Raw genomic sequence first — 16,792 nt, forward strand, 5'->3', positions numbered from 1 at the left:
GGGCCTCCAGGTTGATGATGAGCTTGGAGGGTACTATGGTGTTGAATGCTGAACTGTAGTCAATGAATAGCATTCTTGCATATGTATTATTTTTGTCCAGATGGGATAGGGTAGTGTGCAGTGCGATGGCGATTGCGTCATCTGTGGACCTGTTGGGGCGGTATGCAAACTGAAGTGGGTCTAGGGTGGCCGGTAAGGTGGCGGTGATATGATCCTTGACTAGCCTCTCAAAGCACTTCATGATGACAGAATTGAGTGCTACGGGGCAGTGGTTATTTAGTTCAGTTATCTTTGCCTTCTTGGGTACAGGAACAATGGTAACCATCTTGAAGCATATGGGGACAACAGACTGGGATAGGGAGCTAATAAATATGTCTGTAAACACACCAGCCAGCTGGTCTGCGCATGCTCTGAAGACGCGGCTCTGGATGCCGTCTGGGCCAGCAGCCTTGCGAGGGTTAACATGTTTAAATGTTTTACTCACGTCAGCCACTAAGAAGGAGAGGGGGGGGGGGGGGGGGGCGCGCAGTCTTTGTTAGCGAGCCGTGACGGTGGCACTGTATTATCCTCAAAGCGGGCAAAGAAGGTATTTAGTTTGTCTGGAACCGTGACGTCTGTGTTTTTGTTTTTGTAGACCATGATATCCGGTAGACCCTGCCACATACATCTCGTGTCTGAGCCGTTGAATTACGACTCCACCTTGTCCCTGTACCGGAATTTCGCTTGTTTGATTGCCTTGCGGAGGGAATAACTACACTGTTTATATTCAGCCATATCACCAGACCTCTTTCCATGGTTAAATCTGTGGCCCCAATCCAGCTAGTGCAACTGCATTTACAATATTTCTAGTGTTGTCAGTGGTCACAGGAATCGTTATATTATCCCTCTCCAACTTCCACACTGCAACTACTTCCCTCAGCTCTTCCCCCAAGTTTACACTGGTGTGACTACTCTCTAGGGGACGTGTTTGAAGGACGTGGCTTTTTATCTCCCACTCTGCCGTAATAAAATGTTTTGTATCAAGACTGCCCAAATGTGCCTAATTTGTTTATTAATAACTTTTCATGTTCAAAACTGTGCACTCTCCTCAAACAATAGCATGGTATTCTTTCACTGTAATAGCTACTGTAAATTGAACAGTGCAGTTAGATTAACAAGAATTTAAGCTTTTTGCCGATATCAGATATGTCTATGTCCTGGGAAATTTTCTTGTTACTTACAAACTCATGCTAATCGCATTAGCCTACGTTAGCTCAACCGTTCCGTGGAAGGGACACCGATCCCGAAGAAGTTTTTAACATCGACGTGGCTGTAGTGGAGCGGGTCGAGAGTTTCAAGTTCCTTAGAGTCCACATCACCAATGAACTATCATGGTCCAAACATACCAAGACAGTCGTGAAGAGGGCACGACAAACCCTTTCCGCCTCAGGAGACTGAAAAGATTTGGCATGGGTCCCCAGATCCTCAAAAGGTTCTACAGCTGCACCATCGAGAGCATCCTGACCGGTTGCATCACCGCCTGGTATAGCAACTGCTCAGCATCTGACCGTAAGGCACTACAGAGGGTAGTGCGTACGGCCCAGTACATCACTGGGGCCAAGCTTCCTGCCATCCAGGACCTATATAACAGACGGTGTCAGAGGAAAGCCCATAAAATTGTCAGAGACTCCAGTCACCCAAGTTATAGACTGTTCTCTCTTCTACCGCATGGCAAGGGGTACCGGAGCGCCAAGTTTAGTACCAAAAGGCTCCTCAACAGCTTCTACCCCCAAGCCATAAGACTGCTGAACAATTAAGAAAATTGCCACCGGACTATTTACATTGACCCCCCCCTGTTAGGAATTTTGTTAATAAATAGTTAAAACATATTCTAGCTTTAGATAAAACTATAAACAAATTGAACTCTGCATGCCTGGTGAAAAGAGATTTGTGTTGTGGGTTATAAAGTAAGCAGAAAGGGTCATTAAACTCTGGTTGAACTGACCCAACTTAGCCCTGAGATGTTTAGATAAGGCTGTGGGTCACTTTTTAGGTCTTTCATTATCTTGAGTTGTCTGCTCAAGTGGTAATCAATTATAGTGAGCCTTCAGGATAAATGATTATATGGTGTGTCATGTGAGTGCCCTGTGAGGTTAGAATGAACTTTTGAACCTGTTTTCTATTTGATTAGGACAATGAGACGCATTCTGTAACCTATGACGTCATATATTGTATATAAGTCTGTGTTTATGATCAAATGGGAGCTTGCTCCGAGAATAAACACTATTATCTACTTTTAATATGACTGTATCCTGTCTATTTTATGTTAATAAGTATCTTACAAATTCTTATAAATAGACAGTTTGAATTTAATTAATGAGTATATTGTAGGAATTATTTAATTCCACTAACAATTGGTCCTTCGAGCCGGATTTCCAAACTTTGCCTCTGTCATCCGAAGATATTAGCCGAAAACCGTGCACGGGCGGGTCAAGACCCGTTATTTAAAGTCCTGGCCTCTGAATTGAGGTTAAAAAACAGGCCGGTATTTATATATCTGAGGTAGACAGAGACGGTGACGGAATCAAACCGGCATTGCTTTTCCCAGTCTGCAAGACGAAGGTAAATAGTCTTTATTCTCGAATGTGGGGGGTATGATGTAAGTTATCTTTGATTTTAAATTCTAAACGTGTTTAGCATTTATCAATAATAGTAGCTTCGGATATTCCAAACAGATTGTGGGTTACTTGTATGACCGAAATACAAGATGGATGGATGAAAAGGTCCGAAAAGACCTTGGTAGGTGCATTACCATAACTAAAAATAATGAACTTGAATAATCCGGGCCTTGCTAGCTGTGAGGATTATTAAGGGTGGGATATAGTAAGTGTTGTTAGGACGGTCGTTTTGTACAAATAGGACAGCCATTAATTCAAAAGACATACCTAAATGAAGTTTTAACCTAAAGCAGGTGAGGATAATTTCGGTTTGGTGAGAAGGCAGGGTAATCCTAGGCGAACGGAATAACTGAATTTATTAATACTGAAAGATAGTAATATCCAAAAGAGTGGGAGGGAAACTTAATATAGCGAAGTGAGATTGGATAAATACAAACAGAGTTTGACCAGGGAAGTGTGTCCCCTGGGTAATAACTGATAGTTTAAAGTGAGATCTAATGTCCGATCGATAACAACGCTATAGATAAAGTTTCCAAGGAAGAGAATCATATAAATTCATACATAAAAGATTATAACTTGGGTAAAGGTGGAACGCACATAAAATAGAAATATATTCACCTAAATTGTGAGAGCGGTAGGAAGTAGTAACACACACATAGAGAAATAAATAAATAAATAGAAAGACATAGATAGGTGATAATACCATAACTACTAGTAAAGGCAAGGATTTATCAAAAATGAGTAGTAAATCCTCCAAGGAGGTCCCGGTATTAACGGGAGACCAGCGTTTAATGGAACTGAAAGATAAGAGGAATTTAGAATTCTGTCTAAAATGTAGTAAGTATTATGAATTTGATGGTAGGCTAAATGTTGAAAAACTAGAATTGCTTATCAAACAGATACATAAGGAGGGTGGTGAGGATGAAAAGAAGCAGAATAAACAAGGGTTATACACAGCTAGAGTCTGGCTTTCGGAAGCTAGGAAAAGAGTAGAGGGCGATAACAGAAGTCGAGAAAAGTGGGTAATAGTAATGTGAGTCAAAAGAAAAATAGAAAATGTTTTAATTGTAATGAAACTGGACATTTCGCCTGGGAGTGTAACACTCCCTGCAAACATTGTGACAGGATTGGACACAATCACCGAGATTGTAATTTAACTAAGGGAAAGGTAAGGCGCGACTATCGGGAGAATAAGAGAGAGTCGAGAAACAACGAAAGCGAGAAAAATGGGAATTCTCACTGAGGAAAGGCTTGAGCTTTTAAATTAGGATATTTTGTTGACTCGGGATTGGAATTACGAATACAGATACATGTAAAGTGGGTTTAAATGCGGATAAGTTTTTGTAATTTACATGGCTTTGGTGGATCAGTGGTAGAATTCTCGCCTGGAACGCGAGAGTCTCGGGTTCGGTTCCCGGTAAGTGCTTTGACTAGAATTAGAGTTTTTGATTCTAATTAAACTATTTGTATGTTTTGCCTAGAAAGTTATAGTTGCTAGTGTTTGTATAAGATATAAACTGAACGTTTTAATAGATTGTACAGGTTAAATTAATAGACTAATTCGTTCCACTTAAAATAATAACGAAGCGAATTTCGATGCAAGACGATGTCTGTTGCCTAAATTATATGTTTGAATAATGTATTGGGAATATAGTCGTAATTAAAATGCTGAATCAATGAAGAGACAGTTGCCTAAATTAAAGAAATTCTAAACCATAGCGGAGAGATAATGGCGATAGAAAGTGTTTACCGAAATGTTTTCATTCTTATAGATTGACTGACATATGTTATAATTTTGGCACTGCGTGTGTTATTTTTAAAGAAATAGGATACATTTCATAAGTGTGAAGAGCAAAGAGAAGAGGAAGTTATAAAGTTTGGTTTTTAAGCTTACGATAGGGGTAAGGAAAAAAGTGGAAATGAGAGGGGTTATATATATTTTTGCCCATTTGGAAAAAGGAATAGAATATGTAAAGTTGACAGTGATTTAGGTGTGAGTAAGGAAGAGTTAGTTGCTGTGTAGGCTACTAATTTTCAGAGTAAGTTGTTAGAGGTTCGTTATGGAATAACGTAAAACTGCATCATTACGTTTGATAACCAATAACGTTATTTAAATTGGTTTGACCGTTGTTCAGGTACACTCTTTTCTGTACTTCTGACAGTATAATTTTGATTGAGAGATGTTGTAAGTTCTGATTCAACAGATGTGATAAATTAGGTTTGGTTTATCGAACCCGTACTACTGTTGCTGCAGACAGCCAACAATTATTTACAATTCATTGAAAGTCATTGCGGCTTGGGTCTGGGTTGAACGCCTGTTGATGACATCACTCACAAGGCACTTTTGTCTCCACGGCAATGATGTTGTGACTGGGGTGTGGCAGAGAAAAGTGTTTGTGACATTTAGAAGGGAAATACGTCCATTATGTTTTTGAGTCACTTTTCAGAAGTTGATAAACATTTCCAGATACATTTTTAAAAGTAGCTGTAAATCGTCAGGGTAGTTAGGAAAGATGCTAAAAACTAGCAAAGATTCGCTAGGTGGGCATCATTGATTTATGGTGTTTATTGGACTATATTCACCTGTGTGAAGGGAGATCTGAATGTCTGAATCGTAAAACATAGTAATAATGGATTCTGATGGTTATTGATTATAAACATTGTATTCTGGTGTGTTTAAGTAGGATTCCTTCTTCCGGGACGGATGGAAGTTATCTAAAATATGTAAGTTGAAGGAGCCATGGGAAAATACGTTTACATTTTTATTAAATACCTGGGATTAAATTACTGATTTCTTACCCTGAGAAATGTACGACATTTGCGACAGAGGAAAAAAGTAATACGGTTAGATAATAAATATTAGGTTAATTGCATCTAAGGCTAGCATGTTCACTTAAGTAGGCATATACATGGACGTTGTTTAAAACTTATGATTAATGATTAGAGATTTATTGGAAATTATCATTAGGTTTGGTTAATAGTTCACTTTTGAGTTTCTGAATCGATGTAACACAGTGAATGCTAGTTAGGCGCTTTGTGTTTTTCCTGGGAGAGTGCGAGTTTTATTGTCTTCTTGAATGTTTAAAGGGACTATTATCTTGGGGAGAGATTGAGGAGTGAGATTGAGGCCATAAACGACTAAATTGGAAAGGGCCTGAAAGGTTTTTGTTTTTTCATTAAGGTTTGCAAATATACACACATAAAACATTTGTTAGGACTATTTGTTTTAGTGCAAAGGAATTTTAAAGGGGCATGCTCATATATGGAGTTTTCTGAGTTTTTATTTTCTGAGTTTTAATTACACAAGTGAATTTTTTGATTTTAAGGATAAAGGGTTCTTTAAAATGTCTAGGAACATGACTATACAGGGGTGGTATAACCTTTGACCTTTATCATGGCTGTCTCTTGAGGTCTGATCAGCTTCAGGGGAGGGCCATGTAGATAATGCATTTGTGGTTATTTGGGATACTAGTTTTGAGGTAAATTAATTGACTATTATTGATTTGGTATTACAACTGGAAAAATCCCCTTTGTCATCAATAATAAATGAGGGAAGATATGATACATTTAGGTTTGGAGAGGAGATATTTTAAGCCAATACGGCAGGAAAATACATAAGCATTAAAATTATTTATGAGAAGAAATAAGTTTTAGTTCTTAGGAGTGGTAATTTACTGTGGATAAGGTATCCACACTGTAAAACATATATTAATTATTTATGAGACTGAGTTTAAGTTTTACCAATATTATTATTTAATAAAAAACAGTGGACTCCTGGGGGAGAGAGCTTATTAGTAAAGAATGGATTTGATATGGTTACCATTTGTTTTGGCCATTAGAAGATTTTTTATTTAAATAGTATTAAAATTGACAGGGGGTATATGGCATATGAGGTGATTTGGGATTATTGATAGGATGGGTTTAGTTTGATTAAGGTTATGTAAGGGCTTTAGAGATTGACACTATAAGACATGTTGTTTTTTTAAGTCCATGATTTTAGATAAAGCCAAAACAGTGAGACACTTAGTTAATATTTGGAGGGAACACATAGTTGTTATTGACTATTATGAGAAAAAGGCATACAGAGGGGTCTGCCACGCACTGTTGAGATCTTGAAGGTTTGAGAGCAGAGTGGAGAGGGGGGACCAGGACATGAGCAAGGTAGGCTGTGAAATAAGATAGGTGAGAAAAGGGTTACGGTTTAAATCAATAAATATATATATATTTAAGAACATATATAAGCAGCACAGATACCTTTTAAAGTAGATAAGTCACTTGACAGAGAATTGGAAAAGGATAGATATGAATGGACGCCCAAGGGAGAATTGGACATGCGGCGAATGAAAGGGGCGTTCCTACATGATAATGTCAGACATAAGGATAATTTACACTAATTTTACCTAAGTCATTGGTTAGGTTAGGCAAGGTTGTTACCTGGCAGAGCCAGGTAACAAGGGGGGATGGGTAAGTGTTGGTCTAGGATAGGATGTGGCCTATTGGATGATAAACTAATAAATAAAAAAAATCTAGCTAAACAAGCAGATATAGAAATAGAAAGAAGTATTGTTAATTACATGAGGTTGTTTGTTTAACCAAACCTGTATGTCCAAGGTTTTATGCACTACAGGTGAATTACAGGTGAAGTCACTCAATCCAGTCCCTGAGGCCTGTTGGGGGGACCATACCAGGGACTCCTGGTAACAGCTAGCTGAAAGAGCTACCCGGATTCATATCACACTGAGGGAGGGTAAGACACATTGACACTGTCGAACAAGCACAGTGTCCGAGAGGAGAACTGGAATTAACAGAATTCCGGGGGCCATCTCTCGGATGAAGATTTCCTTGTCCTCGTCATTCCATTCCTGTGTTTGTTCATAGAAGTGAAAGTGTGTCTGGCTTCTTGCTGATGATGTTTTCTCTGGGAGAGGGTGGGGCTTTATAGGTGGGCGGTCCATCCTGAGCTGTCTGGTTGTGGGAGCCATATTCCTGATACACCATGAACCCCAAGAAGGCCAGAGGGTAATATTGACACATAGTTAGACAATGAGGATTTTGTATTAACCAAGCATAAGAGATCACTTGATCTGGATAAACAGGAAGTGAGAGTGGGATTGGGAAGGAAGTCTCAGTGGAGTTTTATGTAGACCAAATGGGGCCTCTGACTCCTTGGAAGTTTAGGACTAAGAGCAGCCATTGTGGAAGACATCTATGCAAGTCCTTGTGTAGTTCATGGAAACAGGTTATAGCTCACATCATGAGAGAGGGATACATAAATCTACATACCCAGTATGGAAGAAGATGGAGAGTAGTGAAAGTAAGGGTTTCAGTTGACAACCTAGTGCCATTCCGAATACGAGAAGTTAGAGCAGATGATAGTTAGCCAGAATACAAGCAGAGCCTCAGACAAAGCAGATACTGACCGTAGAGTTGTCCAGAGCCAAGGCCGATGTGGATGGTTCAGATGAAAGATTTTAAGGAAGTGATTGAGGTGGAAACTGTTATGGGATTCTAACCTATGGTTAGGCATGCCTCAGCAAAACCTCAGTTCATACTCATTTCCTTTCCATTTGATGGAATTGCTACAACCATGGAATGGTCTGTATGATAAAGCGGTTCAAGAGGGCAGGAAGCTGAACTATGACAGTTGCATTGATCTGTGATATGTGTCCCCAGGTGCCGATTACATCCAGATTTTCTCTTTCACAGTGACAGGATTTTATGGATAGCTACATAACACACGGATGGGAAGTAGGGGAAGTCAGTACATGCAATAGGACTGAGAATGTTACAACTGAGAAGACAATGAGGACCTGACTGGCAGATGAAAAGGTTTAGAGTGTGGAGGTATGAAGCTGTGACCTAACCTGACTACCAATTGGAACGGTAGTTATGCACTAGTGCAGTTAGGCATGCTCTTTACCCTTACTCAGATCCAATTCAAAGCGAGGAATTAGATCTTAGCAGGATTAGAGTCAAGTATTTTCTAGTGGTCCACTCTCAATAAGAATGTGGACTAGATCAATTATACCAGAGATGTAATGAATGGCTTGGCAGAATAGAATAGAATCGAGATAGATATGTTATTGGCAGAAAAGGGTGGGGTTTGTGTGTTATTCGGGTCGATGTGCTGTACGTTTATCCCAAGTAACACAGCTCTGGATGGATCAGTGACCAAGGCCTTGGTAGGTTTAACCACCCTAGCTCACGAGTTGGCAGTGAACTCAGGGGTGGATACTTCTCTGACTAATTGGTTTGACAGTATGTTTGGGAAATGGAAAAATGTCATGATTACTGTGTTATGGGCTACCTTCACCTGTGTGACTGTATTAGTTTTGTGTGGATGTGGTTTGATTCCGTGTGTGAAAGTTCTCATTTCCAAGATTCTGGAGAAATCGATGACACAACAGATGAAGTGTGGACCAATTTTAAGCTCTGACAAGTGGAAGGATGAATGTATGGGCCCGGATCTAGTGGAAAACGACTCCGGATCTTTTTATTATGAGGAACCGAGATTGGACGAGACTGTATTTGACGTTTAGAGAATTTAGACGGTTACATGTTTCAATGTATAGACTGTTTCTTTAATGAAGATTGTAACGAAAATCCTAATAGAAGTGTTATAATTCTGATATAAGTTAGAACAGTCATTGATGTTGATGGAGTGTAAATACATATATTGGTTTGGTATTATTCTTGTATAAACATTTAAGTTTATATATGATCTTTTGATATGTAGCTATGAATTGTTTTGTTATTTAGGGTGGATTGTTAGGAATTTTGTTAATAAATAGTTAAAACATATTCTAGCTTTAGATAAAACTATAAACAAATTGAACTCTGCATGCCTGGTGAAAAGAGATTTGTGTTGTGGGTTATAAAGTAAGCAGAAAGGGTCATTAAACTCTGGTTGAACTGACCCAACTTAGCCCTGAGATGTTTAGATAAGGCTGTGGGTCACTTTTTAGGTCTTTCGTTATCTTGAGTTGTCTGCTCAAGTGGTAATCAATTATAGTGAGCCTTCAGGATAAATGATTATATGGTGTGTCATGTGAGTGCCCTGTGAGGTTAGAATGAACTTTTGAACCTGTTTTCTATTTGATTGGGACAATGAGACGCATTCTGTAACCTATGACGTCATATATTGTATATAAGTCTGTGTTTATGATCAAATGGGAGCTTGCTCCGAGAATAAACACTATTATCTACTTTTAATATGACTGTATCCTGTCTATTTTATGTTAATAAGTATCTTACAAATTCTTATAAATAGACAGTTTGAATTTAATTAATGAGTATATTGTAGGAATTATTTAATTCCACTAACACCCCCCCCCCCCCCCCCCCTACTTCTGTACACTGCTGCTACTCACTGTTTATTATCTATGCATTGTCATTTCACCCCTACCTACACGTACAAATTACCTCATCTAACCTGTACCCCCTCACACTGACTCGGTACCGGTATCCCCTGTATATAACCTCGTTATTGTTATTCTTATTGTGTTACTTTTTATAATTGTTTTTTACATTAGTTTATTTGGTAAATATTTTCTCAACTCTTCTTGAACTGCACTGTTGGTTAAGGGCTTGTAAGTAAGCATTTCACGGTAAGGTCTACACTTGTTGTATTTGGCGCATGTGACAAATAAAGTTTGATTTGATTTGATAGAAAGATGAGACTCAAGATATTAGCATTTTTCGGGCATCATGTCCAAATCATCCGAAAGTATCTCAAATTGATCGGGAAACTCAACAAAGTCCTACATGATTACAACATGATGCATTAAAAATTATAATATTCATACCAAGACTTGAGCTAAAAGCATTTGCATTTGGAAACAGTGCCAGTAAAACTAAACCAAAGCATCGATTTCCGTCATACCGTGTTTGTAGACTGCTTACAAGGTAAGAAAACCAATATGTAATTTTGGTTAACTATCCCTTTAAGTACATTTAAAACCGGATACTTTATAAAAACTTTAACTCAAGTAGTATTCTACTGGGTGATTTTCTTTTAAATTATCTTTACTTTTACTCAAGTATGACAATTGGGTACTTTTTCCAGCACTGGAAATATTGCAGTGGGAGATTGTGAGACAATATTGAACAGCATGTTAACACAGAGGGTTTCCCCCCCTATGTTTCAAGAGGCCGTTTGAATCTGTAAGTGAAGACCACTGGACTTTGACATCATTTTCTGGAATTTTCCAAGCTGTTTAAAGGCACAGTCAGCTTAGTGTATGTAAACTTCTGACCCACTGGAATTGTGATAAGTGAAATAATCTGTCTGTAAACAATTGTTGGGGAAATTATTTGTGTCATCTACAAAGTAGAAGTCCTAATTGACTTGCCAAAACTATAGTTTGTTTACAAGAAATTTGTGGAGTGGTTGAAATACGAGTTTTAATGACTCCAACCTAAGTGTGTGTAAACTTCCGACTTCAACTGTAGGGGTAAAGTGACAATGCATAATAAACATTGAGTAGCAGCAGTGTAAAAACAAAGGGGGGGTGTCAATGTAAGTAGTCTGGTTGGCCATTTGATTCATTGTTCGGCAGTCTTATGGCTTGGGGATAGAAGCTGTTAACCAAAAGGTTTCTACCAGGAACCAAAAAGGGTTATTCGCAGGGTTCCCCTATGGGGACATCCAACGAACCCTTTTAGGTTCTAGAAAGCAAATTTTTTTCTCTAAGAGTGTACTACCCCACACACAGAGTTTAGGTTTCTATATGAGGTTTTTGGAAATAATTTCTGTTTCTGTATGAGGGTTTGGGGAAATTGGAGCATCCTTTTTCCAGGAATTGTGGAAAGACTTTTTGTTTCTTTATGAGGTTAAGGGGAAATACTTTCTGTTTCTCTATGAGGCTAGGGGAAATACTTTGTTTCTCATTTGAAATGTATCAAATGAGGCTGTTTCAAAAATATCCCTTCTTCCCATTCCTGTTTGCCTGTGTCACCAGCCCCTCCTGTGTGACATTAGCTCTTCAAAAGTACATACCCTATCTGGTATTCCGTTGATTTAAGGTGTCTCATTTATAAATGTTGTGTATGCACAAAATATTCATGTTACCTTCCTTTAATATATATATATATTTTTTATGACTTTATTCCAAGTTATCATCTCACCTCTATAGAGATGCTGCCTATGCTGTCTGACAAAATCATTATTGTAGTAGTTCTTCAAAGTAAATAAGGCATTATTTTATGACTGCTGAATACCAACTATCAATCACTTAGATCATGTATTTTCAGGTAGAGATTCCTTGCGAAGCAACTGCTTTCTATCCATCTCTATCACACACCTTTCTTATTGTACAGTGCCTTTGGAAAGTATTTAGACCCCTTGACTTTTTCCACATTTTGTTATTCTAAAAATGATTAAATTAAAATGTATTGTATTGTGTGTAGATTGATGAGGAAAAATAACAATTTAATCAATTTTAGAATAACAAAATGTGTAAAAAGTCAAGGGGTCAGAATACGTTCCGTCAATTGAAATAAATGGCCCTAATCTATGGATTAGGCCCTAATCTATGGATTTCACATGACTAGACATAACATGACATAACCCACACACTGGGGAGCCAGGCCCAGCCAATCATAATTAGCTTTTCCCCACAAAGGGGCTTCATTACAGGCGGAAATCCTCCTCAGTTTCATCAGTTGTCGGGGTGGCTGGTCTCAGACGATCCCGCAGGTGAAGAAGCCAGATGTGGAGGTCCTGCGCTGGTGTGGTTACACGTGTTCTGCGGTTGTGAGGCCAGTTAGATGTACAGCCAAATTCTCTAAAACGACTTGTGACGGCTTATGGTAGAGAAATTAACATTACATTCTCTGGGAACAGCTCTGGTGGACATTCCTGCAGCCAGCATGCCAATTGCTCATTCCCTCAACACTTGAGACATCTGTGGCATTATGTTGTGTGACAAAAATGCATCAGCAAATGTACATTATCCCAGGGGTGTTGGAAGACACAATGTAAGTAACCTAATTTACAGTGAATTCGACAAGTATTCAGACCCATTTACTTTTTTCACATTTTGTTATGTTACAACCTTATTCTAAAATTAATTAATCTACACACAATACCACATAATGACAAAGCAAAAACAGGTTTTTAGAAATGTTACATTATATAAAAATGTAAAACTGAAATATCACATTTACATAAGTCTTCAGACCCTTTACTCAGTATTTCGTTTAAGCACCTTTGGCAGCGATTACAGCCTCAAGTCTTCTTTCATGACGCTACAAGCTTGGCACACCTGTACTTGGGGAGTATCTCCCATTCTTCTCTGCAGATCCTCATGCTCGGTCAGGTTGGATGGGGAGCATTCCTGTACAGTTATTTCCAGGTCTCCAGAGATGTTCGATCAGGTTCAAGTCTCTGGCTGGGTGTTACGGATACAGGTATCCTGTGTGTGTGTATCCTGTGTGTGTATTTCTTTTCTCTCCTTCTCCCCTCACAGGTGACAATCATCATTCCCCAATCAGTCGCTAATCAGAAGACACCTGCTCCTTTTCTCTTACCCAATCACATTCCCTTTCCCTTGGTTTAAAAACCCTGTCAGTTGTTTTCTCTGGAGCTCAATCTCTCTGTCATGCAATCTCTCTCTAGATCGCTTGTGGTTTGCAACTACATGTCACTTTGTCCCACCTGTGAGTATTGTTTTGGTTATGGTGTTTGACTGTTTGTTTGATGGTGGGAAAAGGGGGTACCAAGACAAGTCGCCCATGGGCATACACTACCCGTAGGTAAACTTTGTTAAATACACTAGTTAGAACTGGATGGACCACCCTCTGTATTTTTGGTTAGTTAGCTGTTATTGAAGTAGGCTAGTCTAGCATAGGGGTGTTCTTGGATATTTGTTTCTTTCCTTGGGTCCAGCTCAGCCCCTTTTCCTGCCCCCCCCCCCCCCCCCCCCCCCCTTACTGTGTGTTTACAAATAAACCCTGAGTGTTTGACGGTAATTTAGTTGTCTGTGGTTATTTCGTTCACACTTTTTCACTACTAACATGAGTTATGTTACGGGTCTCGTTACCATCCCCCTAGACTACCGGGCCAAAGGGATTCGTAACACTGAGCCACTCAAGGACATTCAGAGACTCGTCCCGAAGCCACTCCTACATTGTCTTGGCTGTGTGCTTAGGGTCGTTGTCCTGTTGGAAGGTGAAACTTCCACAGTCTGTGGTCCTGAGCACTCTGGAGCAGGTTTTCATCAAGGATCTCTCCGTACTTTGCTCCGTTAATCTTTGCCTCGATCCTGACTAGTCTCCCAGACCCTGCCGCTGAATAACATCCCCACAGCATGATGCTGCCACCACCATGCTTCAACGTAGGGATTGTGCCAGGTTTCCTCCAGATGTGATGCTTGGCATTCTGGCCAAATAGTTCAATCTTGGTTTCATCAAACCATAGAATCATGTTTCTCATGTTCTGAGAGTCTTTAGGTGCTTTTTGGCAAACTACAAGCGGGCTGTCGTGCTTTTTACTGAGGAGTGGCTTCTGTCTGGCCACTCTACCATAAAGGCCTGGAGTGCTGCAGAGATGGTTGTCCTTCTGGAAGGTTCTCCCACCACAGAGGAGCTCTTTCAGAGTGACCATCGGGTACTTGGTCACCTCCCTGACCAAGGCCCTTCTCCCCCGATTGCTCTGCTTGGCTGGGCGGCCAGCTCTAGGAAGAGTCTTGGGGGTTCCAAACTTCTTCCGTTTAAGAATGCAGACATTTTTTGGTACCCTTCCCCAGATCTGTGCCTCGACACAATCCTGTCTCGGAGCTATACGGACAATTCCTTCGACCTCATGGCTTGGTTTTTGCTCTGACATGCATTGTCAACTGTGGGACCTTATATAGACAGGTGTGTGCCTTTCCAAATCATGTCCAATCAATTGAATTTCCCACAGGTGGACTCCAATCAAATTGTATAAACATCAAGGATGATCAATTGAAACAAGATGCACCTGAGCTCTGAATACTTATGTAAATAAGGTATTTCTGTAGTTTTTATAATACATTTGCTAAAATATCTAAAATCCTGTTTTTGTATGCCATTATGGGGTACTGTGTGTAGATTGACGATGATTTCTATTTTTTTATTTCACCTTTATTTAACCAGGTACGCCAGTTGAGAACAAGTTCTCATTTACAACTGCGACCTGGCCAAGATAAAGCAAAGCAGTGAGACACAAAAAACAACAGCGTTACACATGGAATAAACATACAGTCAATAACACAATAGAAAAGTCTCTATACAGTGTTTGCAAATGAGGTAAGATAAGGGAGGTAAGGCAATAAATATGCCATAGTGGTGAAATAATTACAATTTAGCAATTACACTGGAGTGATGGATGCACACACCCAATCTCAAATTTGTAACATTTAAATAATTTAGCAGATGCTATTAGGGTTAATAGGTAGTCAACTTAGGAATTCGAACCAGCGACCTTTCGGTTACTGGCACAACACTCCTAACCGCTAGGTTACTTGACGCTCCTCTCTCTGACTCACTCATACTCACACACAAACACTAAACAATTATTCTCACACACACACACTAAATAATTTACCGACGCAATAGAAACAGATAAAATGCTGACATTTCTTCTCACTATTATTAATAAAACAGCTCCAGCTAATATCATGAGAACTGTTATGGATGCCACAGCACCAAATCTGCTTCTAGCTGTGGAATGGGATAGTTGTGGTCCACACTCTGAATCCGACCAAGGAGATCCTGGTTTAATTTCCTGAAGTCCCAAGGATTCACATCTATAAACAGAGAAATACTGGCCATTAATGAATCATTTATAACTTAGTCATACATCTTTCAGTTTTAGATTTGTGTTAGGTAAATTTGAATTTAGGGTAAAAACTATTTGTGTAATCCACACTTACTGTCTGTGTGGCTGGCAGGCTGTTAATGACCCATTTGAATAGGTGTCACCAGTACAGTCAGAACACACAGTATCTGTAGATGTTGTTCCTGCATAAATGGAGGTTTATACATATGTTTAAATTATTTAAAAACTAGACTTCCCGAAACAAACTTGTAAACATTGTACTTAAACGTTCCCCATGTACTCATCTTGACTGAGTAACCTAGCACACTAAAAATCATGACAAAATAATGTTGAATACTTGAAAGGAGGCAAACCTGTGTGGCTGATGTATTGACCAGGTTTACAGCTGCTGTGTCTCTGGGCTGCTCTACAACCATCCTTAGTTGGGTCTAGACAGTAGAACCCCTCCAGTGTCCCACAGACAGTGTCTGATGAAGGTGCACATGGCTGCTTTACCATCAAACCCATACCTGTAGAGAACATGGCATGTATTATCTGATGCAGATTACAACTGACATATCCTCATAGCATAACAGCATAGAGTAACATATCAGTGTTTGTGTCTGGGTTTCAGTGCAGACACACAGCACCACTCTTACCTGGATCACAGTTGGTACACACTTTGCATTTTATGAGACCATTGGGCTCATCAAGGAATGTAGAATCAACACAGGGCACACAGCTGGTGCTGGTGAATTCAGTACAATGCTTATGTACATGATTTCCTGGGGAAGAGAATCACAATGTCATGTTTTTCTGTTAGTGTTGATGTATTAACGTCTGGTGATTTGATATCATGTAAAGAGACGGTCCTTACCTGGTGAACACATGGGACAACATTCATCCCCTATTCTGTACTCGGCTCTACCACATGCAATACAGGATCCAATGCTTACAAGCACCAATATAACAGGTATCTGGAAGTAGAGAAAAAAAATAGCAAAAAAAATTCAACTGAGCTAATTAATTCTAATCAAAATATTAACATTTCAAATATAGTTATTGTAATTATGTAGGACCATTTTAAACAGTATTTTGTGAGTGGTGGTGCCCCATTGGTGTGAATGAATTGAAAGTACTGTATTGTCAGGAATATTTCTGTAAAAACATGCAAAACCACATGTGCAAATCAGAAACATTTCACTTACAGTCCATATGAAGCTTTCAAACTGTTCCATGGTTCCTCAATCATCACCAACTCACTGGAAGACCCACACACTGGATTTGTAAATTTCTTAGGAGTTATGAAGTATAATGAACTGACCTGGAGACTTCATTGAAACCTTAGGAATCA

General features: G+C 39.3%; 2 protein-coding genes across 8 annotated transcripts in view; both read right to left on the minus strand.

Moving 5' to 3' along the window:
* Window positions 1-11,778: 11,778 nt before the first annotated feature.
* LOC139557795 (tumor necrosis factor receptor superfamily member 14-like) lies at window positions 11,779-16,781 on the minus strand. The gene is made up of 6 exons (XM_071372992.1): window positions 16,647-16,781; window positions 16,316-16,415; window positions 16,098-16,223; window positions 15,813-15,968; window positions 15,554-15,641; window positions 11,779-15,427 (listed from the first exon to the last, which is right to left on the minus strand). Exons 1-6 carry the CDS (start codon window positions 16,674-16,676, stop codon window positions 15,163-15,165), a joined length of 765 nt encoding a protein of 254 aa, XP_071229093.1. The 5' UTR covers window positions 16,677-16,781; the 3' UTR covers window positions 11,779-15,162.
* Window positions 16,697-16,792, minus strand: part of LOC139557793 (tumor necrosis factor receptor superfamily member 14-like) — a 55,090-nt gene continuing 54,994 nt past the window's right edge. For all 7 annotated transcript variants that reach the window (XM_071372981.1, XM_071372980.1, XM_071372984.1 and 4 more), the window contains one exon: window positions 16,697-16,781. The gene's annotated coding sequence lies outside the window, so the exon portion shown is untranslated. The remainder of the gene's footprint in view (window positions 16,782-16,792) is intronic.

Source organism: Salvelinus alpinus, chromosome 28 (genome assembly GCF_045679555.1).
Source record: "Salvelinus alpinus chromosome 28, SLU_Salpinus.1, whole genome shotgun sequence".
NCBI lineage: Eukaryota > Metazoa > Chordata > Actinopteri > Salmoniformes > Salmonidae > Salvelinus > Salvelinus alpinus.